The sequence below is a fragment of the Pleurodeles waltl genome, chromosome 12 (assembly GCF_031143425.1).
Source record: "Pleurodeles waltl isolate 20211129_DDA chromosome 12, aPleWal1.hap1.20221129, whole genome shotgun sequence".
Classification (NCBI taxonomy): Eukaryota; Metazoa; Chordata; class Amphibia; order Caudata; family Salamandridae; genus Pleurodeles; species Pleurodeles waltl.
The window spans coordinates 407,035,618-407,057,374 of record NC_090451.1 but is presented as its reverse complement, the minus strand read 5'-3'; the positions used below and the strand labels follow the sequence as shown (position 1 = coordinate 407,057,374).

The 21,757-nt window shown below is 43.5% G+C and overlaps 1 protein-coding gene across 1 annotated transcript in view; it reads right to left on the bottom strand.

Annotated features, from left to right (window-relative positions):
* The window catches only part of NUDT7 (nudix hydrolase 7), an 89,277-nt gene that overhangs the window by 15,828 nt on the left and 51,692 nt on the right, over positions 1-21,757 (bottom strand). Inside the window, exon 3 of the mRNA XM_069216804.1 lies at positions 1,709-1,867. Coding sequence (XP_069072905.1) covers positions 1,709-1,867 — 159 coding nt within the window. The remainder of the gene's footprint in view (positions 1-1,708; positions 1,868-21,757) is intronic.

Here is a 21,757-nt window from a genome sequence, read left to right as displayed (position 1 = left end):
TGCTTTAGCTGTGCGGTGTATCATTGACGTGGACCCTTGCAGTGCTCCACAAACCAGGTTTTAAGGGTCTTAGTTCAAAGGTCTTAACTGGGTCCTCAAATTGTAACTTTTTTCTGGTCCAGAACAACCAGATATCAACTGTTTGTGCTCTTTGGAACTATTTTCACTTAAATCTTTAAACTTGCATATTTCCAGTTCTACTAATTGGATTTTGCCGTTATGTTCTTGTTTTATTTGTTAATATCTATTCTATGTTTCCAAACTGGTATGGGATCCTTTTTTGTATGGTGCTTTCACTTTATTAATGTTTTGAAGTATTTAACAAATATTTGACACATTGCCTCTAAATTAAGCCTGAATGCTCTGTGCCAAGCTATCAGAGGGTCGAGCAGAGGTTAATTTAGAGTTGGCTTGTGCCTCACCCTGACAAAGATTGTGGTTGCTGCTTGACCAGGGCTCACACCCCAGTCAACCAACAACCCAATTTCTTACAATAATGAATTGTTATTAATACTAATCATGAAGCACACTAGGAGGATGGCAGAGTGGTAGAGCTGTACTTGTGAATAAATGGTGCTGTGTAGCAGAAGGGGGTCTAGAATAGGGAAGATACTGCAGGGAGGGCCACAGCATGTGTACAAACTGGTGACAGAAAACAATTGTTCGTAACATTACTATCTGAGAGGGAGCGACAGAATGGGTGTAGGATAGCACAGAGTGGACCTATGTTATATAATAGGCAGTACAGTGTCCTCTGGAAAAGTAGATATCAGTGTGTCATCACCTCACTTATTGAACTTTGGGTCATTTCTAATGATGTTAAGGGTTACTAAAACAAAGGTTTGCATTGTATTTCGAAGGATATTTTACCTCACTCCTGTCACATGTTACAGTGGAAGATCCAGTTTGATGACGTGGAATCTTTCTAACATGGGAATCTATGAAAGATCTAATGATGAAGAACTCATGTATGCCTCTGACATCTGAAAAAGGGCACATTACAGCTGTGTACTTCTTTGATTACTCATGTTGGGTGCGCTGTGCAACTGTTCCAGATAAGGTAACAGTGCTACAATGTAAGGCTATTTGCAGCTGCATTACTTGCAAATACCATTACATTACGAGCAAATCTGATGTCAAATCTTGAAAGTCTAACTAACAATCAAGTCAGAGACAGGTGTATTTAAAAAATAAAAACACATGGATCATCTCCAAAGAAATGCCCCTCCACTTCCAACTCAGTGACAGTGTAACAACCATATCCATCCTTTTACCCTTACAATCTTTATATTACTTCACCACCAAAGAGCTTCATTTTCAGTTATTTAATAAAGGTTGCAAACTGATCAAAGGGTTTGTAGTGTAGAATACATAGGACATTGTGCTGCAATTAAATGGAACATAACTAACTTTCTCTAGACCTAATTACATATGTGGATTGCTTAGATGCTTAGTTGTGAAAAGATAATGGAAGATCATCTATTTAAACCCCAAGTTATGTAGTATTGAGACTTAGATGCAAAGATTGTTTCTGTGTCATTATGGACAGAGGCATCAATAGCATTCTGAGTACCATTAGCCAACAGTATACCATTACCAATATCACAAATGTCATTAAGGTATTCTCAACTTCATATTGACAGGCATGTGCTTTTGATAAATTGTTGTCCAAGTGTTCGAAAATTTAGGAAAAAAAACATTAATGTACCTTGGTAATCGTTGGGGTAAGCCTACTGACAAATTCAACCTGGCTACGAAGAAGGCCAACTTCTTCCTTAGCTTCTCGAAGTGCAGTTTCTATTTCATCTTTGTCCGATGGTTCACTTCTACCCCCTGGAAAGCACACTTCACCCGGTGAGGTTTTTAACTGTAATTAAAATGAAGACTGTAGTGTGGCTTAAAAATTCCAGAGAATAAACACTAACATACCAACTTTTACAATGCTACCTGTATTCCCATGCAGTAGCTAAAAGAATTAAGTTATTCAGAAAAGTAACAATATTGCTATATTCAAGATTAACAGCTATTTAGATCAGCAAGCAGGTTTAGGGATGCTAATTAGCAATACGTCATGTCCGAGTATAGTTACAACCCTAATTTTCTAGAAAACAAGTGCTCGATTTGCTGCTACATCTAGTTCTGGTATCCTGCTCCTTGCCATCTCTAACCTACTGGTTGTAGGCACTGCTTCACACAATGTAGTCACTCTCCTCCTTTTAATTTCTCATTCACTGCCTTGTTTTATGATTCACTGAGCGATTTTCCCCCAACTGCTATTGCCCAGTGGTACAGTCTGTCATTAATGCCCCAACCCACTACACAGCAGCGGAATGTAGCATGAAGAATAGTCTTTAATAGTTTTAGCATGAGGCCTTCCTCCAATATTTCTCAGTAACAATTTTAAGCTCTTGGTAGCAATACTATTCTCCTATTAGGATTGTTCTTTTCCCATGTATAAGTATTGAAGAAGTTCAGTGAAGTCCTGCTGTGATACCTTGTGGTCTGTAATAAAATATAAAAAAAATGCCAGAGATTATTAGCTGTTCTCCTGAAGGTGGTAATTGCTTCATAGCTAAGCCATTCGCTTATTGACATAAATGTGCTCAATACACATTATGGAGCAATGGGGTGGTGTATTATATCAAAAATAAACTTCTGTAGAAGTATAAGTGGTTATGTTCACATTTGGAATTATTTGATTATTTTAATTTTATTTTCCATCTCAATCAGGAATAGCTCAGTCACCATGTTGCATCCTATCGCTATTAAGCAGTACGATTTTTCAGGACTTGTGTTGTCACTTTGTTGTCTCTGGTGAAGTACTGTGTATAAAGATTGATTAGGGACAGGCGTCCTCATCATTGTGGGAGTTATGCAAAAAAATGGCTGTGCTGTTAAATGAATGCCTGGAACAAGGGCTTTCATGCCTCAGAACAACATCTCGTCAAGTACATTTTTACGAAAATAATGCACATTAGCAATGGGTTATAAAACCATACATTGATTTTCATAGTATTGCCACTAGATTACTATGCAAGAAAAAAAAAAGGTTTTTCCCTTTGGTAACTACCTTTCTAGTGGATACTATCTACCTGTGAATTCCTCATCTTTGAATATCACAGGTGCCAGAGTGTGTCTGAAAGACTTTAGACATAGCTGGATCCCTTTCAACGCCAGAAATGGGGTAGGGGTAACATCACCGGAGCCATAAGGTGCACACCTCAGACAGTAAGAATGAGGTCCGATCTCACCTAGGGTCTAGCCTACTCAACTGCTTCTCTACTTTGGAAGAGTGGGGCAGCAGATAGAAAGTGGGCAAGGTAACCGTTAGCACTAGATGGAACAAAGACAATCAAGAGAAAACAATCTTTAAAGTGTGTAGACAACTGGCAACTATGTAGGGGCTCAAATGGAGCACCTATTAAAAATGAGAACATTAATACAAGGCCCATTAAGGCATAACAAATGGTACTTGCAGAAACAAATTTGTCAAACCCTTCAAATATCTGGTAAGCAGTGGCAACTTGAATAAAGAAGGGTTCCCTGGGAGACATAAAAAAACCCTAATTAAGCCAACGGTTCAATCCTGTTGGGCCAAGGATAATGCAACTAGGTGGATGTCAGCCAAAGCAACTTTCAAATGATCAATGTGCCTGTTGTGCACCAGGCTCTAAACTTATTCCATCTCCCGGAGCAGACGGACTTAGTCCGGGGTGAAAGGATCAGTCCGACCATCTCTACTGGAAGCTGAAAGACACTCAAATGGCTCTGCTCAATCTCTATGCATGAAGGTTTAATCTTTAGAGAAAGGGGTGAAAGACCTGGCCCCCTAGCATGGCAAGGTGAGTTCTGAGTGGGAGATGAGGAGGAGCAGGAGGACTGCATACCGCACCCTTCAAGGCCAGCCCAGGGTGATGAGAATAGCTTGGGACCAGTCCTGGCAAACCTTTCTTAAAACTCGAAGAATCAGAATTAGGGGAGGAAAAGTATAATGAAGTGAAAACCTCCACTTCACCTGATAAGTGTTGCCTAAGGCTCTCTGCAACAGTTGCTGAAAGGCCCAGAATGTTAGGCAGTGGGTGTTCCTGTAAGTGGCAAAATAGGTGCACCTCAGATGTGCCCCTCAGGGCAATAATGTCCTTTATGAACCACCTGTGGATAGAGGTGTAACTCGTGAACAGCAACACTGAATGAACCTGCCACATGGTTGGCTACTAGCCACAGACTCTGTTAGAAGGCCGGAGCCTCAGTGTCTCTCAACATAGAAGGAGGGACCCCACTGCTCCCTGTTCATTGAGGCACCACAGCACTGTTGTGTTGTCTGTCAAGATCTGAACAGGCTGACGCTAAAGGGATGGGAAGGCCTTCAGTGCGAGCAGGATCACGCTGAGTTCTAGCAGTCTGATGTATAATCATGTTCTTTCGGTAACCATAGGCATATGACCTAGTTCCCTCAGATGCACACCCCGCCCGAAGGTGTCTGCGTCTATCACTACCGTAGCCACAGCAGATTGGGGACAGAAGAAACTCTTGAGACCAGTATTCCTCTGCTCCACACCTACTCAATTCTGCTGCAGTACCCCTAGAGATCATGTTTTAAGTGTTCCAGATCTCCTTGATGCTGAAACAACTGGCAGAAGATGCACAACAGGCGCACCCCCAAACAATGCAGGTTCTTCCTGTGTGACCGCAGAATTGGTATAAGAAATTAATCATATGCAGGTCAAGGACCACCATCAATTGTCAGCAAAACTTGAGAATAGCCACTATCCTGAACTTCCCCTTGCACGGGTACCAGTTCAGGAGCCTGAGGTCTAGGATTGGACGAAGACAGTCATCCTTTTTGAGAACTAGAAAGTACGAAGATAGCACCCTCGCTGAAGTTCCTGCTCAGGCACCAAATTCACTGCAACCTTCTGCAACAGGCCACCACCTCCTGCTGGAGGATCAATAGGTAGACGGCTGAAATAAAGGAGTGGTAAGGAGGAATGTTGGGGGCTTCTGCTAGAAGGGTAGAGTATACCCAATTTGTATGAACTACTGGTACAAAGTAATGCCTACCAGGCTTGTAGGAAAGAGTATACATGTCCTTGCACTGGCATAACCCACTCTTTCACAGAGGAACAATTATGGCTTTCCCAGTGCTGCAGGGGAGGGGGAAGAAGGTTTGACCAGTCTGCTGCATCTCTTCTCCTTCATCGATACACAAGGGTATTCTGCTACTGTTAAACAGCTAGCATAGCTTGACTACGTCTGAACTGAAAACCGCTTCGAAAAAGGGCTCTTCCCCACATCTTCTAGCTTTTTTCACTCCCTGTCAGGGGGATGGGCAGGGAAAGCTCCTGGGTTCAATGTAGTAAATTAAGGGAACCACAGAACTCCCTGCGGATTAATGGCGGTACAAGAAAAATGGGTCCCCTGAAGCTGGTCTACACTTTTGTGCTAGTGTCCAGTTTCCTTCCAGGCATGATGCTGGCTTAGACCATGGGTCCTTTATTGTTTCAATAAGGGCCTCATTAAAGGGAAACAGGGGCTCCATAGTGGTGGCATTTGACTGTGGAACATCAGTATGGATGTTTGGCAGATATTACACACAATAGATGGCTAGTTCCAACACCTCTTCTGCTTTCTTAAGCAATACATGGAAAGAAGCCATTTTAACAGAGGCTGGACTAATGGCTAGGTCAAACTCAATGGCAGGTGACATTTTGTGTCCACTGGTATTCTAAAAGGCCAGCAGATCTGAAACATCGGAGGATGGCAAGGGGTCAGAGTCACCTGCGTTCCCTTTGGCCAGCTGAAGACTGTAGGTCGGAGTCTAACTCACATATCATTTATAGTATCCAGATATTGCTTGTGGCACTAGCTCCTTCACCCTGGAATTGTTCTTTAGGAGGTGCTGAGCGTCTCTTCTCCATCTCATTCTCTTCACATGGTGTAGGGTGGTCAATGAAGAGGTTGGGGTAGAGGAGGGAGGGAATACCCAGAGGTGCAGCACACAGAGCTAGGGTGGTGTAGATGTGGGAGGCTCTGACACGGGTCAAGACAGAGGGCTGAACACTCTCAATACCAGGAGGAAACCCCCAGTATGCCAAAGTCTGGACTTTGAGAGGAGCACAAAAGGGTCCAATGAAGCCAACAGGTGCAGAAGAGGGGAGTGCAGTTTGCCGGGTTATTTCTAGCATAGTCTGAAGGAAGAAGACCAAATCTGTGTCAGACGATGGAAACTCTGGGTACGCCAGTGCCAGCACCAGTGTAGTGAATCGGTACTGGAGAAAGCAGTAACGGGACTAAAACGAAGTCACATGACGAAGAGATTTGTCTCAAGCCGAGAAACTACAAGCAGTTGTTGTGTGGGTCTGTTAGAGTCATTTATACATAGCACCTGCAGCAGGGCTTAAACATTGACATCTTTGGTGGGGGGTCATATCCCAAAATATTTTAGAGAGCAAAATCACTTTACCTCAGAGTTAAGTAGAGAAGCTCTGGACCAGTGTCAAAATATCAGCACAACTGACATCAGGGCAGCGGGGTGGGTGTTATATTTCTCCAGCAATGTCACCACAACCACTATCCATCATACAGAGGGAGACAGCACCCCCTATGGGTACTGGAAAGCTATGTTAGAAGCTCTCAGATCCAGTCTAATATATGATATTCAAATGACAAGAATCTGCAGGTAAAAATATCTAAGGGCAAAGACATTTTGTTTGATTTGATTTTTATCAACTTGTCAAAGCACTAAATGCCTTTACAACTGACAATAGGCAAAACAGTTTAGAACTTGTGCAGTTAACACATGGAACACATACATCACTTCTGAAAGGTATTATGAAAGCTACAATAGAAACTGACTGCATCAGATTCACATTAAGTTTTTAAGTCCCGATACTCAGTCCTGAACAGAATAGCTGCAGAAGATTACTCTACAGAAGCATACTTTCATTCCTGTAGGTGAACCAGGAACCTTCTATCCAGACTTACATTTTTACATGAATTAAGCCCATAAACCAGTGAGTGGTGCCTTGATTATACAGATTTTATTTTTATCACTAATGAGGCAACAGTTTTTTGGTGTATGAAAACAGCACAGGAAAGCCAGATAAAACTCTTAACATGTACATTATGGAAGGAAGCAGGCTTACATAACAGATGCAGTCCTTGACTTGGAAATCAAAGGGCTTTGAGATACAAGGGCAAAGGAATGGCCATCAGAAATGATTACCCAATGCTCAGGGACATATTCCAAAAGAGAACTGGGTGGCGCCGGACAAGAGGAAAGTCACCAATACACAAGAAAAAAATTCAATATTAGGTTATTAATTTACATGTTAAATGGACACTTCGATGGGGTGAACAACGCAAAGCACAGCCTGGTCATGAAAATAGTCTAAATTAATTTTCACAGCTCTTTGATAGGGATGTAAGGCCACTCTTTAGCACAGAGAGGGGTATGGCCTATTTCTCCCAATTTATAGGGCACATCTGGGTAAGTAATCGAGGATGACTTTCAAAATGGAGCTTTTTAATTTCTTGTTTATTCAAAAATATTCTGGTATTTTCCTGCTGGACTTGATCATCTCTGCAGGGTCATACCTAAACACTTTGCCTTCACTACTCCAAGTTTTGCTGAATTTGTTTTTGTTGGCCTCAAGACTCAGCACTCCTTACCACTGCAAACCCGTCCTTTAAACATGGTGAGGCTGGCTTACATCCACTTGGCACATATAATTTACATGTATGTCCCTGTTAAAAAGGTACTATATGTACCATGACCTGTAAATTAAATGCTTCTGGTGGGCCTGCGGCAGTGATTGTGCCACGCTTTCAGGCCTGCCACTGCAGCGAGTGTGCGCAGTTTTAGGCTACCACTTCAACCTTACACAATAAACCTTTTGCCAGGCCTAAACATTTTAAATATTTATATGTCACCCCTAGGGTAAGCCCTAAACAGACCATTGAGCAAAGTGCAGTGTATTTAAAAAGTTGGACATGTACTTTAAGTGTTACATGTACTGGTAGCGAAAAAATATTTGAAACATTTTTTCACTACTGTAAGGCCTACCTCTCCCATAGGGAAACATTGGGTTACCTCCGTACATTTAATTTAATAAGAGATAACTTTTGATTAGGAGTAGGTACAAATGTCGAGTTTGTCTCTAAATAATTGTAATTTAAAACCCACTTTAATGGTAAAGTTGGGTTTTAGGTCACAGTTATGAAAATGCCACTTTTAGAAAGTTGCCATTTTCTTCTCCTAAGCCATTTGGTGCCTGCAGCCTGTTGCGGGGTCACATGACTAGATGTAGTTAGCGGTTGGTCTTCATGTATTATTCCCAGACAGCATCACAATAGAGGGACTGGGGTTTGGCAGGGCTGTGTGGGGGGACTTAATATTTCACTTACCACACTTGTACTTAAAAGGCACTGGCCAAGGTCACCTACAAAGGACTTCACACTAGCCTACTGCCCCCCCCCCCCAAGAAAGACTTGGACCAGGACAGGGAGGCAGGAAATACCCCAAAAATCTGTAGGAGGAAAACTCCAGAAGCTTCAACTTCAAAGTGGGCACCAAGTATAGAAAAGGAACACTCTGACCCACTCTCCAGTATACTCCTCTATCTGTGGATACTACAAAAGAAGGATGCAATGCTGCCCTGCTGCTTGAGGCCTGCCCTCCTTGCTGAGAGGGAAGACTGGACCTGCTCTTTCATCATAGGCTGGGTGACTCTAATGGTCAGCTGACTGACCCCCTGTTATGAGCTACAGGAGCTTACTTTGGTAAAATAAAGATCCAAGACTGTAGTGAAAGCTCACGTGTGAGAAATTAAAACAATGAAATCCTCATCATTAAATATTTAAGCATCTGCATAAACCGGAAAAAGGTAAAATCGGAATTCATATTGCAACCATTAACACATTTTCACAATGATCCTTCTAAATCTTGCTGGGTCCCGACAATTCCTGGGCCTTCTTGACTTTACATTAAAGTTAAAATGTTCTTCATCGTGGCCTCTCAAAGTTCAGATTATCTGGGGCACATCTGGGGTAAAAACTTTGCACCATTCACTAATGTTGTATCTAAATTCCATGTCTTTTCCCATTGCAAATAAAGTTTAAGTTGTTAACATTTTTGCCATTCTCACGTGTTGGTTCACACTTGGATTTAGGGAGCAACTGAATGAAAAAGCCAGGGGCTGTGGGCTGGATAATCTGGGCAACGTAGACTGCCAATGCTGCTAGCTGTGATTTCTATAATTGCAGATAGGAATGGAGCAGATGGAGTTACAAATGTCTTTACTTCTGGACTGGATAATGGCAGGTCTTGGGGGAACACTAGACATAAAAATTGCTTCAAGGTGATGGCTCATTTCAAGAGACTGTTAAACCCCCATCTGGTGATTGGCAATCTCCGTTATTAGTACCTCCAACAAAGGCTTTTCTATAATCTCTACCTCCGGCTTTTACTAATGTATTACCCTTTCCCAGGCTATTGCAGGTCCAGCTACAGTATTATCCTACTTATATCCATAGTAATAATAGTTAAATCCTTTGTTCACTTTTTTGGAACACGAAGTCTAGATCATTTGAACCCACAATTGGCACTATTTCCATTCGGAACGCTTCCCTTCATCTGTGCTTGCATCTCTTCCAGCACCACTGAGTACTGAGGACTTTGCAAGTTGTAGTACCATGTCAGCATCAGGAGACTTCTCTGACGAGACAATATACTATGAAGAGGACTTTTGGACAGGGTTGAATTGGAGGGTTGCCTTCGCTGGTAGAAACACTTCAGTCATCTCAGAATTTGGAGATAATTCGGAGGAAGGTCAACTATCAATTCTCTCAGATGGGAACCCTACTGAAGCATCTAGATCACTTCCAGTCAGCAAGTCAATTTCCCTTGTTTCAACATCAATGGTGTTGATATCTTAGACTTGACAGCAAACTTAAACAACAAATCAGAAATCATGCTTCAATTGGAAAATATCTTGGGTTCTTAGGTCTTCAGGTACTCTGACACTCATTACCAGCTTTGTCATTTTGTGTGGCACGCAAATAGGTGCAGGGGAAGGTCAAAATCCTGTAATAATGAAATGCTGGCTTGAAATGATTTGCTAGAAGTAGCCTCATCAAAACACGTCTCTCCTTAATATTCACAGGTATGTTTACAACCCAACTTAATTGTAGACCTTTTGCTCAGTTATTTACTTGCTCATTGCCCTCTTTCCTCGCTTTTTGTCCTTCAGACTTTCTTACTGTTCACCTCTACTTTACCTAAGAGATAAAAAGGAGGAAAGTACAGGATGTTGCTCAGCCACCAGGAACTGCTGTGCTGAAGGTCGTCTGGCGCTCTATTCACACGGTGAAGCAGTTAACACAAATGTAGCACTACTGATAGGTGATGCAGCAAGACTTGATCTTTTACTCGGAGTTAAATAATTTTATTCTATCTTGTATTCAATATAGGTAAGAATCTCTTAGCTCATCTTATCTGAAGAGGGCCTGTTTAGTGTTGCTACACAATTCTGGTGACTTGCTACCCTGGACTAGTATATATGCTTCAGAATGTTCAGTTTAAATTTGCCCTGGAATTATCAATTGAAAATGACAACTCGACGTTGTGGTGGGGTCAGTGTGTGTTCTTTAAATCTCTTTCTGAAGACTGTCGTTTCGAGCATTCTTGGACTGGAGAGGCCCAACAATCTTCAACTAGAGAGGCCCAACATTCTTCGACTAGAGAGGTCCAGCATTCTTCGACTAGAGAGGTCCAGCATTCTTCGACTAGAGAGGTCCAGCATTCTTCGGCCAGAGAGGTCCAGCATTCTTCGGCCAGAGAGGTCCAGCATTCTTCGGCCAGAGAGGTCCAGCATTCTTCAACCAGAGAGGTCCAGCATTCTTCAACCAGAGAGGTCCAGCATTCTTCAACCAGAGAGGTCCAGCATTCTTCAACCAGAGAGGTCCAGCATTCTTCAACCAGAGAGGTGCAGCATTCTTCAACTAGAGAGGTCCAGCATTCCTCAACTAGAGAGGTCCAGCATTCCTCAACTAGAGAGGTCCAGCATTCCTCAACTAGAGAGGTCCAGCATTCCTCAACTAGAGAGGTCCAGCATTCCTCGACTACCTATGCAGTGCTGTGATATGCCAACTATCCACCTTTTTTCAGGAGGCAGCTCCACTGAACAACGATACCTAACTTTGGTAACGGCTTATCTGGAAGGGATTATACCTAGTGACAGATTCCTTACCTAAGAATTATCCCCAGTCGTCAGACTGCATCTGGAAATTTTTAATGAGCAGTACCCCTGCTTGCCGGTAGGTGCGTCATCTGGCACCGTGTGGCATCATCTACACCAGAAATGACGCACAGAGTGCCTAGACTAGCACGACCCAGGTGCACTGATGTCAGTTTCTTTAGAACACTGATCACTGATGTAGAAAACTAGGGCCTGGAAAGGGAACAGCCCTGTCCTTGGAAATCCGTTTGCAGAATGGGGAGGGTCAGTGGGTCGGTAAGAAGTTGGTGGCTAGATAAAAGATCTACAAGATGAGGCTCTACCAAAAGGTAAGTCATTTGTTCATCTGATAGAGACTTCTAGCCATAGATTCCTTATTTTAGAATACATACCCAGGCAATACCTCCACCGAGGTGGGTCTGCGGGCCAATTTCACACGAGGACGTCCTGCAGGACCGAATGGGCAAAATGCCCATCCAACAGACTGGACTGTCCAGGAAGTAGTGCTTAGGGAACATGTGTACAGAAGCCCAAGCTGCTGCCTCTCAAATGTACAGGAGCAGGACTCTGTGTTCTAATGCAGTGGTCACAGCCTTGGCGGTGGTTGAATGAGCATGCAAACTCTCAGGGGGTTGCTTCTTGGCCAATGTGTAGCAGCTGTCGATACAGAGCACGATCTACCTGGAGATGGTCTGCTTCTGCATGGCCCCACCTTTCTTCGCTTCAACATACCCTACCAAGAGTTGGTCGTCCAACCGGAACTCTTTCTTGTTGAGGTAGAAAGATAACACTTTTTCTGGGTCCAGATGGGGAAGTTGCTCTTCTTGCTTGGAAGGATGTGGTGGAGACTAAAAAGTAGGTAGAGTGATGGATTGGCCTATGTGAAAGTGAGTGACCACTTTCGGAAGAAAAGAAGCTCTCGTACGAAGCACCAGCTTTGTCTGGGTATATGTTCAAATAAGGAGGCTTGGATGGTGAAGCCTGAAGCTCACAGACCCTCCAGGCAGATTTGACAGCCATGAGGAAGGCCGCTTTGATAGTAAGGTGCCTGAATGGACAATTGTGCAAGAGCTCAAAGGGAGCTCACATAACAAAAGTGAGAATAAGATTTAAGTCCCACTGGGGCATAATGAAAGGGGAACGTGGCAACATATGTTTCAAATCTTTTAAGAACCTTTTCACAAAAGGGATTTTGAAGAGGGATGGCTAGGCAGGCAACCACAGAAAAGCAGAAATAGCAGAAAGGTAGCCCTTAAAGTGACCAGCGTAGAGCCCTGCTGGGCAAAGGAAAGAATAAAAAGAAGAACTTGAAAAAAGGGTGCAGAAAGGGGGTCGATGTATCTTTCTGTGCACCATGCCACAAACTTTCCCGACATCGGTATACATGACCACTTGATATTGGTCAATAGGCAACGTACAAGCAGGAACAGGGTATTCCATCTCATATTGAAGAAATTCTTGAGTCTGCAGTTTAGGGTCAAATACGTAATCTACATCAGTGGCTGTCAAAGACGTAGCCCATTGTATCCATCGCGGGTGCAAAGCTTTCGAATTTGGAACACTCGCTTTTGTAACTGCCTCTAAGGCCGGAATTGGGGAAACGACAATGATGCATTGCCCTGGGCTAGCGGTCTTTCTTTAATAACAGCCATCTGTACTGCAGTGAGAATTTTCTCAGTCTGTGCAAATCGTTGTTCTGCAGCAGAATACAAGTGAGGCTTGTATGCAATCGGGACTGTCTCCCCCTCATTAAAGGTGACATAAGTAAACCCAACAGCCCCAGGTATCACCCTGATGACTAAATGTGTCTTATTTTCCCGTGTGTGTAAGTGTTTAACTGCTAAGAGATCACTCTGTAACTCTCGTAGTATGTGTGTATGTTCAATCGTCCAAAATCTACTCGAAAAATTTGGGCGAATCAACTCGTATAAGGGTTTTATACGCGTCGCATAATCAGCAATGTAAGTTCTGCAAAAATTCAGAAACCCCAACAATGACTGGAACTTCCGAACCGTATTAGGAGGCTGCAATAAAGCACATTTCTCCAAAAAATATGGCGCTAAGCTCTTGCCCTCACTCGACAACTCATATCCCAGGAAAATGACGCTGAGGAAGGCAATCTTTGATTAAACTTATAGCCAATATCAGCAAACCCCACAACAATGCGCGATACACGCCTTAGATGTTGCAGAATCTCATCGTCTGTCAGATATATGTCATCAACATATGATAACGCTTCAGGGTCGAACACGTGCAGCATTTCAGTTACACGAGCCGAAAACAGTCCTGGGCTATTCTTATACCCCTGAGGCAAACGACAAAACTTATTCCGAGAGCCAAACGCACTGAAACTGGTATAGTCCCGACTTTCGGGCGCTATATTCTGGCAGAAAAATCCATTCGAGATATCTAATGTTGTCTTGTACTTCTTACGTACAATATTATTCATAAGCGCTGCGCTATGTGAATTCTGTATTGCATATGTGCGTGTATGACTATTCAAATGTCGGTAATCTACCACTATCCTATATGAATGCTCCGGTTTAGCAACCGGAAATAAGGGATTATTCATCGGCGAGACACAGGGCTCAATTACACCCTGATACTCCAATTGTGTAAGAATTTTCCTAACCGATGCCCTTGCTTCAAATTTGATAGGATACTTCGGTTGTGGCTGAGGTTCGCCCTTCATCGGAATTACATGATAAGGTGATTGTCTATCCCACCCCACGTTATTTCTATACAGGGCGGGAGCCTGTGCTAAAGCCCAAGATTTACTATAGGACTCCGCTAGTTCTCTCGGAACAAGTGGTGAGAAGGAAGGTGTAATACTGCTTCCAGCGAATTCATTTTTTGCACCAGCCAAAATGGAGTCTCCTCTCGTTTAGCCGGTACTTTACCCATAACTGAGTGTACAGTGGCCGGATTAATACCCGGAACCACTGCCTGTGGGTGCGCTGGAGCAGCACGCGCTGCAATCGTATTTAGTGTCTGCATGACAAACTGAACTAATTGTCTATATGTAGCCGTTAAGTCTGTATATAAATGACGAACTTCAACCACTGCCAATTGAGCAACCGCAGGATGAGGTGTGTATGTAGCCAATAAAGTTGGTGTGTTCCGGGTTATTCGCGCTACACAGCGCCAGCTTAAATAACCCCCTGCCTCATCAACACGCCGTTTACAGGCGCGCGGCAGGGGGCAGGATCCCGGACGGACTGAGGATCGAAAAAAGTAAGCAAGGGACTACGGGCGAGATTTGTTGTGCTTTACGAGCATATGAGATCATTTAACTTTCACGTAGTCTGTTTAATTACTTGCATGGTGCCTCTACCTTTACCGGGCGACCGCCATGATTGATTAAGATCAGGACATTCTATGTTTTCCCATTCAAAATAATTAATGGACGTGTGGCAATATGCACTAGTCCCTTCTGGGGCATTGTAGCATATACCATTGTTATTAGAGGTCATTTATGGCCTAGATAAAATAGGTGTGTGTTTGCTATACGTGTTTTTGGCAATATAACCCCGGTATATTTACAGGGTAACCTACTTTTGAGAGGACTGTGCAGCCAAATAGCAGCAAAACCTTTAAGGTCCGAGACATTTCCATCAAGTGCATTAGAATACACTTTTCTCCATATAACTGCTTTTTAACAAACACTATAAATGTGTACACATACATCTTCATGCACAGGTGTGTCTAATATCGAATTTAGTGATACAATTCAGACGGAAATTCTCAGACTTGTTCGATACTATGTCTCCATGTATTACTATGCGGTGCTACATTATTACATATCATTAATATTTTTATTTAGTTTGTTTTCCTTGGTTGATGCTAGCGCAGACCTAGGGAGCCCAATCTCTAATATGGGATGGTAAGCATCGCAAAAACCTTTTCATCTTTATGTATTATACACTGATTAAGGGTGGTTGTCACTATAATTGTTTTCAATTGTGTTTTTTCTGTGTTGACTATTGGCACTAACTGTTTTGTGTCTTTTTGATTATATGCAGGGCGACTACTGTATACTGACCGACTGACTTAGACATACTCTGTCTTCTACACTGTAAGTGACTTTATGTGCACTTGATAAATTACTGACACATAGGAGAAGTAGTTTAATAATCAAAGGCTGTTTTCGTGGGTCCTGAAGAAGCGTCACTGGATCACTTTGTGACCAAACATAGACGCGAAACATGTTGACCATGTAGGATTAGGTGAACTACCTTCCTAGATTATAGAGTGTAACGGTACATTATTTCCAGTATCACTCTAATATTTTTGTTTTTAATCTTGGCCTGAACCCAATTTCTATCACATTAAAATAGTGGCTCAGGTTCAGAGCCAATTTTAGAGTTTTGTCTCTTTTTCTACACTCTCCGTTTCTGATTCAGTTTCTTTCCCAGACCCTTGTTGTTAGCAATTTTACAACGGTTGAGTGCCACCCAGAATGTTGGGTGGCCCGCCAGGCATTGCAGCACCAGTCTGGCGAGGAGTAAGCCCGATGATGATACCTGTCACCCAAATGGGTGCTTGAGGGCCCTCCTAAGAATACTCAGTACAGATTCGCCACTTCCAAACTGGATTAGTTTCCTTGTTTCTCTCCTTTGTGGAACAGTGCACTTGTTTTGATATTATAGGTTCATTTTGGGAGACTGTGCACTGGACCATTAATCTCCCAGTCCCCACCTTTGTTTATAGAATGTAGCCAATAAAGGCCAGGTAGGACCATCATTACTCAGCGGACCTAACCTTACTTGTGCTACTGTGTGTGGGAGGGCGCCATCAAGCCAATTATGGTGTTCTTGATAAGATAGAGGTATTTCTAAATTAGCGTAAGCGCTGTATTGTCCAGGGACATTCGAAACAGTGTATTCGTGAAAAGTATTTGTTCCCCCATCCACTGCTGGAAATCCGACCCAAGAATAAAACATTTCTGTTCTATAGGCTTCATGGGCGTCCACCACAAAAGTGACTGGACCCCCCTGGACCGTCAGTCCATGTGCCAACAGATGTCCTGTGAGCGGGTGACGCATATTAATTGCTATATTCACTACATTAGGATTCGCCATTTATAAAAAATAGCTCCAGGTCAGAGAAGGCACACCAATATCGGGGTTTTCCTTTCAAAGTTCAAGCTTGAACAACCAACCACTAAGCAATAGGAAGCACCTATCCCATGGCGGCGGAAACCCTCAGCCCCACGGACGTCTCTGTATACGGAACCGAGGAGTCAAAATATATATGAGACCAAGAGAGTCAGTCGGACCTAATCATTAGAGCCAGACCAAACGTTGGCGGCGCCATGTCGCGTGGGCTCTCATTATTCTAAATGAGACTACTGGTTTTCTAGGCAGCAGGATCGATAACGGTGTGGGGGACTAAGTCTGACCCACGTGTAAAGAACTCTGTCACCCTAAATCCGTTTTTTGCTCCGGCTAACTAGAAGTGCCTCATTTCTCCCATGTGGAAGGAATGATTCGGCAGCCGAGCGCATGACATCTTTGGAACTTCTCAGGGAAGTCGTGGTTACTCAGATCCAAACCAACTCTCTTATTTCCAATATGATCTCATATACAAATGACAAAGACAGTATAAGTTTTATATAATGTTTTAATAAAACAACTGTATTTTAGATATTAAGGCGTGAGCCGCAATAACCAGAACCATACAACACAGTAGGATTGAAATAGTCACCAGGAGAGTAAAACATAAGAACAAAGCTATCATATTGTCTAACAGTTTCTACTCTCCCTCTGCTTGTTCTATTTAGAGCACAGCATGTTAAGCTTCTAGCTTGCCTATTAGAATCACTGTGGAGACATCAGGCCTCATACCTGAGCAAAGACCTGTGATCTTGGTTCAGCATCTGCAATGAGGCAGTCAGCGTCTAGTTGTGGTTCCCTGGTCGGAATCTCCCTCTTGCGTGTATTGGGACAAGGAAGTGATTTAATAACTAACATGTCATTGTGATCACAAAATGAATGCCAAGTCTAAACTCCTACCACGTCTATCGGCAATGTACCAGACTGTATCCTTGACTGAAGCACAGAGTAAATATGTTATGGAGAACTCCAGTGCTGAAGTAGGCAAAACAGTGTGATATGAATAAAAAACAACACCGTAGAACTGGCTATTTGAAAAATAACAGTACGAAGCCTAATAAAAAGCATGTAGAGCAAAGTACACAGAGGCTCTAAGCTGTCAGCAAATGAATAAAATATATTCATGGCAAAGTGCACAAAGGCCTAAAGCCTGAAGCTAAAGCGCAATGAATACGTAAAACTAACCACACTACAGGCGCATACCGTCTTGGTGTAGTGACGTCTGGCTGCCAAGATAACATCAGACTTCGGGAGGAAGGTCTAAAGCTATCAACTACCACCACTCAACCTCCACGCACGAAGGCAAACAGTTGAAAGGTTCGAGTGGAAGGTCAGGTTCGAGTGAAGGGCCTTACTCTGCTGCTGCAACAGAAAATCCTCCTGAAGGGGCGACCTGATGAAAGGACTGATGGCCAATGCTCAACAGCTTGGGATACCAGACTCTCTGTGCCCAGTCCGGAGCCACAAGAATGACTTGGGCCCGGTCGTACCTGATCTTCTTGAGAACTCTGGGCAGGAATGGTATAGGTGGAAAGGCGTACTGGGGGCCTGAGCTCCACTCAAGATGAAAAGCGTCTCCTAACGAGAGCCATCTTGGGAACTGCAGCGTGCATAACTGCTGACATTACATGTTCTTGGCAGTGGACTATAGATCTAACTAAGGCTCTCCCCACTGCTGAAAGAGACCTTGCACCACCTACAGATGAAGATGCAATTCATGATTCACTAGGCTTCTTCGGCTGAGTTTGTCATTCAGAGAACCCACCAGGTGTTGAACCAGTGATGTGGCCTGACATTCCAGCCATGTCCAGAGACACAGGGCCTCTTAACAAAGGGTCCACAACCCTACACCGCTCTGTTTGTTGCAGCACCGCATGGCGGTGGTGTTGTCAGTGAAAACCTGAACAAGCCTTCCCTTGATATAGGGTAGAAACGCTTTCAATGCCAGCTGGATCACATGGAGCTCCAACAGGTTGATGTTGAGTCCTCTGATCTTCACCTCTCCCAGATGTCTGCCCCATCCCAGGAGTGACACATCTGCTGCAACTGTCAGATCAGAGAGGGGTCTGCCACTAACACAATTGTTATTCACTAGCCACCATGGCAGGTCATTTGCAGTACCCTCAATGATCTGGACCATGTGGGAGATGTCTCCCTGATGCTGCACCCACTGGTACTTCAGGTCCCACTAAACAGCCCGCCTTTGCCAGCAGGTATGTGTCACCGGAAGGATGCAGGATGCAATGAGTCCCATCAGCCTCAATGTGAGACTCACCAAAAACCAGGACACAGACTGAAACATGAGGATCATAGCCTGAATGCCCTGGACTCACTGTTCCAGAGAATAGGCCAGACACTGCACAACGTTCAGAAAAGAAGTTGACAAAACATCGAAAAACGTTAGTCAAAAATTGACTAGGCATAGCTGTTCTCTGGATCTGCGTTGGCTGGTGGGGAACGAAAAGAACTGGGGTCGACTTACCTGGGTGGAGCCTAAAAAGGAGCCGAACATGTCACTTTCGGACTGGAGCTGAACAGTGCCACCTACAGGCGAACAGAGGCACTGTACTGATCACACAAAACATTCTAGATCCAGTCAGATGCCTGGAGATAGTTCTTAGTTAAGGAATCTGTGGCTAGATATTTCTATCAAATTAGGTCACTGTGCTGATTTATTTTCCTTCTGGGAGTAAGGCCAGAGCTCCAGCACCAAGGAATCAATCACCAAGTACAAACTGCAATAGGCACAAAGCACACCTTGAACTCTTCTGAACATACGAGTGTGATTGAAGCTATTTATCAGCGACGAATGCCTGCTGTGTGTCTGTATACTGTGGCTACTTGAAGGGTGTAACACAGACTGGCCCACATGTGAACTCTTTCCCACCAACCATAGATGCTTAGTGAGCAAGAAAAAGATGATCATGTTCACCAGAAAGGTTGGGAAGACATATGGTGTTCTCACATTGCTAACACTAAATAACGACATGCAACATTCTCCAGCTCAAATTCCGTCTGAGGACAGGAGAAAGGGAAATAATCAAGGGAACAGACAGAAAGTTGAAATACCAACCTCTTCACTTTAATTCATCCCTCTAAATGCCTCACTCTTTGTTACCCCAATACTGAGCATCAGATCTCTTATGGTTTTCCATTTACAATATTATTCATTAGCTTTTGTCTGCACATTTTCAGACAGAAGAGGTCCACAATGAGCAAATCAATGTGTTTAGAACACAGCTTACTAGCCCAAGAGACCCAATGCTGCCACCTTCAAAAACATTGCTTTATCGTTTACAAAGGGAGATGTACAGTGCCACAGATAACAAAACATGTGCAAAAGCTGACCACCAAATGCCTACAGAAGTAAAAAAAAAAAGGGGGTTATTTTCCTACATTTGTTTCATAACTTTAAACATTTGCAAACAGCAAAGCTAATGAAAACTTGTAAGCTATCTTCATCCTGTACACCGACCAAGATCTTTCCTTGAAATAACTTGGTAGCCCAGCCACCATTCTGTGATTCAACAATAAAGTAGGGAGAAAAAAAATAAGCATCAAGTCCTCTCTATTTCATCACTTAACTCTTAATATGAAACAAGATAAACAGGATTAAAACAAAATAAAAACAAATATGCACATAATAAAAACTAATTTAGAATAGACAAACATTGTAAAACACAGAGACTAGGGCTAGACCCCCCCAAATCCTAACAACAATACTTAGAAAATTACCCATGTTTACACAAATACTGATGTCACCCAACATGGAGAGAAAGAACACGGCAGGACTAACTTAAACTGTGCCTTTCTCAGGATGGGAACCAAAACCTTTTCATTGGCAATGTATATAGGTTACAGAGCTTGACAGTGTGCAAGATGGACTGCCATGAGGTTTTGTCACACTAACAAGGGCCTAAATGGCCACCTGCAGCCCAACCTTTGGGAATGTTTACTAATGAAAGGAAAGATTTGAGTCTAAACCTGGATAAAAGCTGATGATGGTAACCATTGGTCACCCAAGATAGATAAGATTCTGCAGAGCTGACAGTTTTGATCAAACAGTAGGCTTGAACAGATTGTTTACAAAGTTCGGTGCCCTCTCTAGTAGCTGACAGGACCGCTGAAAAAGTGCTACACCCACCAATAATCATCTTTAACGATGCCTGCAGGCTGCGAAAAAAGACCAGGGCAGCCCAAGGCTGTGAAAGAGGTCTTAATATAACGCAGTCAAGGGATAGTTTTGGGATTGTCGAAGGAGAGATAGACCCATATTATCAATCTGCTGAGTGTAGCCTCACTCTTAAACCAGATTGAGATTGAATGTAATAATGGCCTAAGTTTTATAAGGTCTGATATATAATTGATACCGGGCTCCTCATGCACTGTGTAAGGAAATGCCTCCTCGGCATGGTTACCCCCTGACTTTTTGCCTTTTGTGGATGCCAGTTATGATTGAAAGTGTGCTGGGACCCTGCTAACAAGGCCCTAGCACCAGTGTTCTTTCCCCAAACTGTACCTTTGTTCCCACAATTGGCACAGCCCTGGCACACAGATAAGTCCCTTGTAAATGGTACCCCTGGTACCAAGGGCCCTGATGCCAGGGAAGGTCTCCAAGGGCTGCAGCATGTCTTATGCCACCCTGGGGATCCCTCACTCAGCACATGCACACTGCCTCACAGCTTGTGTGCTGGTAGGGAGAAAATGACTAAGTCGACATGGCACTCCCCTCAGAGTGCCATGCTCACCTCACACTGCCTGTGGCATAGGTAAGTCACCCTTCTAGCAGGCCTTACAGCCCTAAGGCAGGGTGCACTATACCACAGGTGAGGGCATATGTGCATGAGCACTATGGCCCTTTGAGCACTATGCCCCTACAGTGTCTAAGCAAAACCTTAAACATTGTAAGTGAGGGTAGCCATAAAGAGTATATGGTCTGGGAGTTTGTCAAACACAAACTCCACAGTTCCATAATCCCTACACTGAAATCTGGGAAGTTTGGTATCAAACTTCTCAGCACAATAAATGCACACTGATGCCAGTGTGGGATTTATTGTAAAATGCACCCAGAGGGCATCTTAGAGATGTCCCCTGAACACCAGTCCGACTCCTAGTGCTAGGCTGACCAGTTTCTGCCACCCTGCCACAACCAGATTAGTTTCTGGCCACATGGGGAGAGTGCCTTTGTCACTCTGTGGCCAGGAACAAAGCCTGTACTGGGTGGAGGTGCTTCTCACCTCTCCCTGCAGGAACTGTAACACCTGGCAGTGAGCCTCAAAGGCTCATGCTTTTTGTTACAGCATCCCAGGACATCCCAGCTAGTGGAGATGCCCGCCCCTCTGACCACTGCCTTTTGGCGGCAAGGCAGGAGAGGATAATTAGAAAAACAAGGAGGAGTCACACACC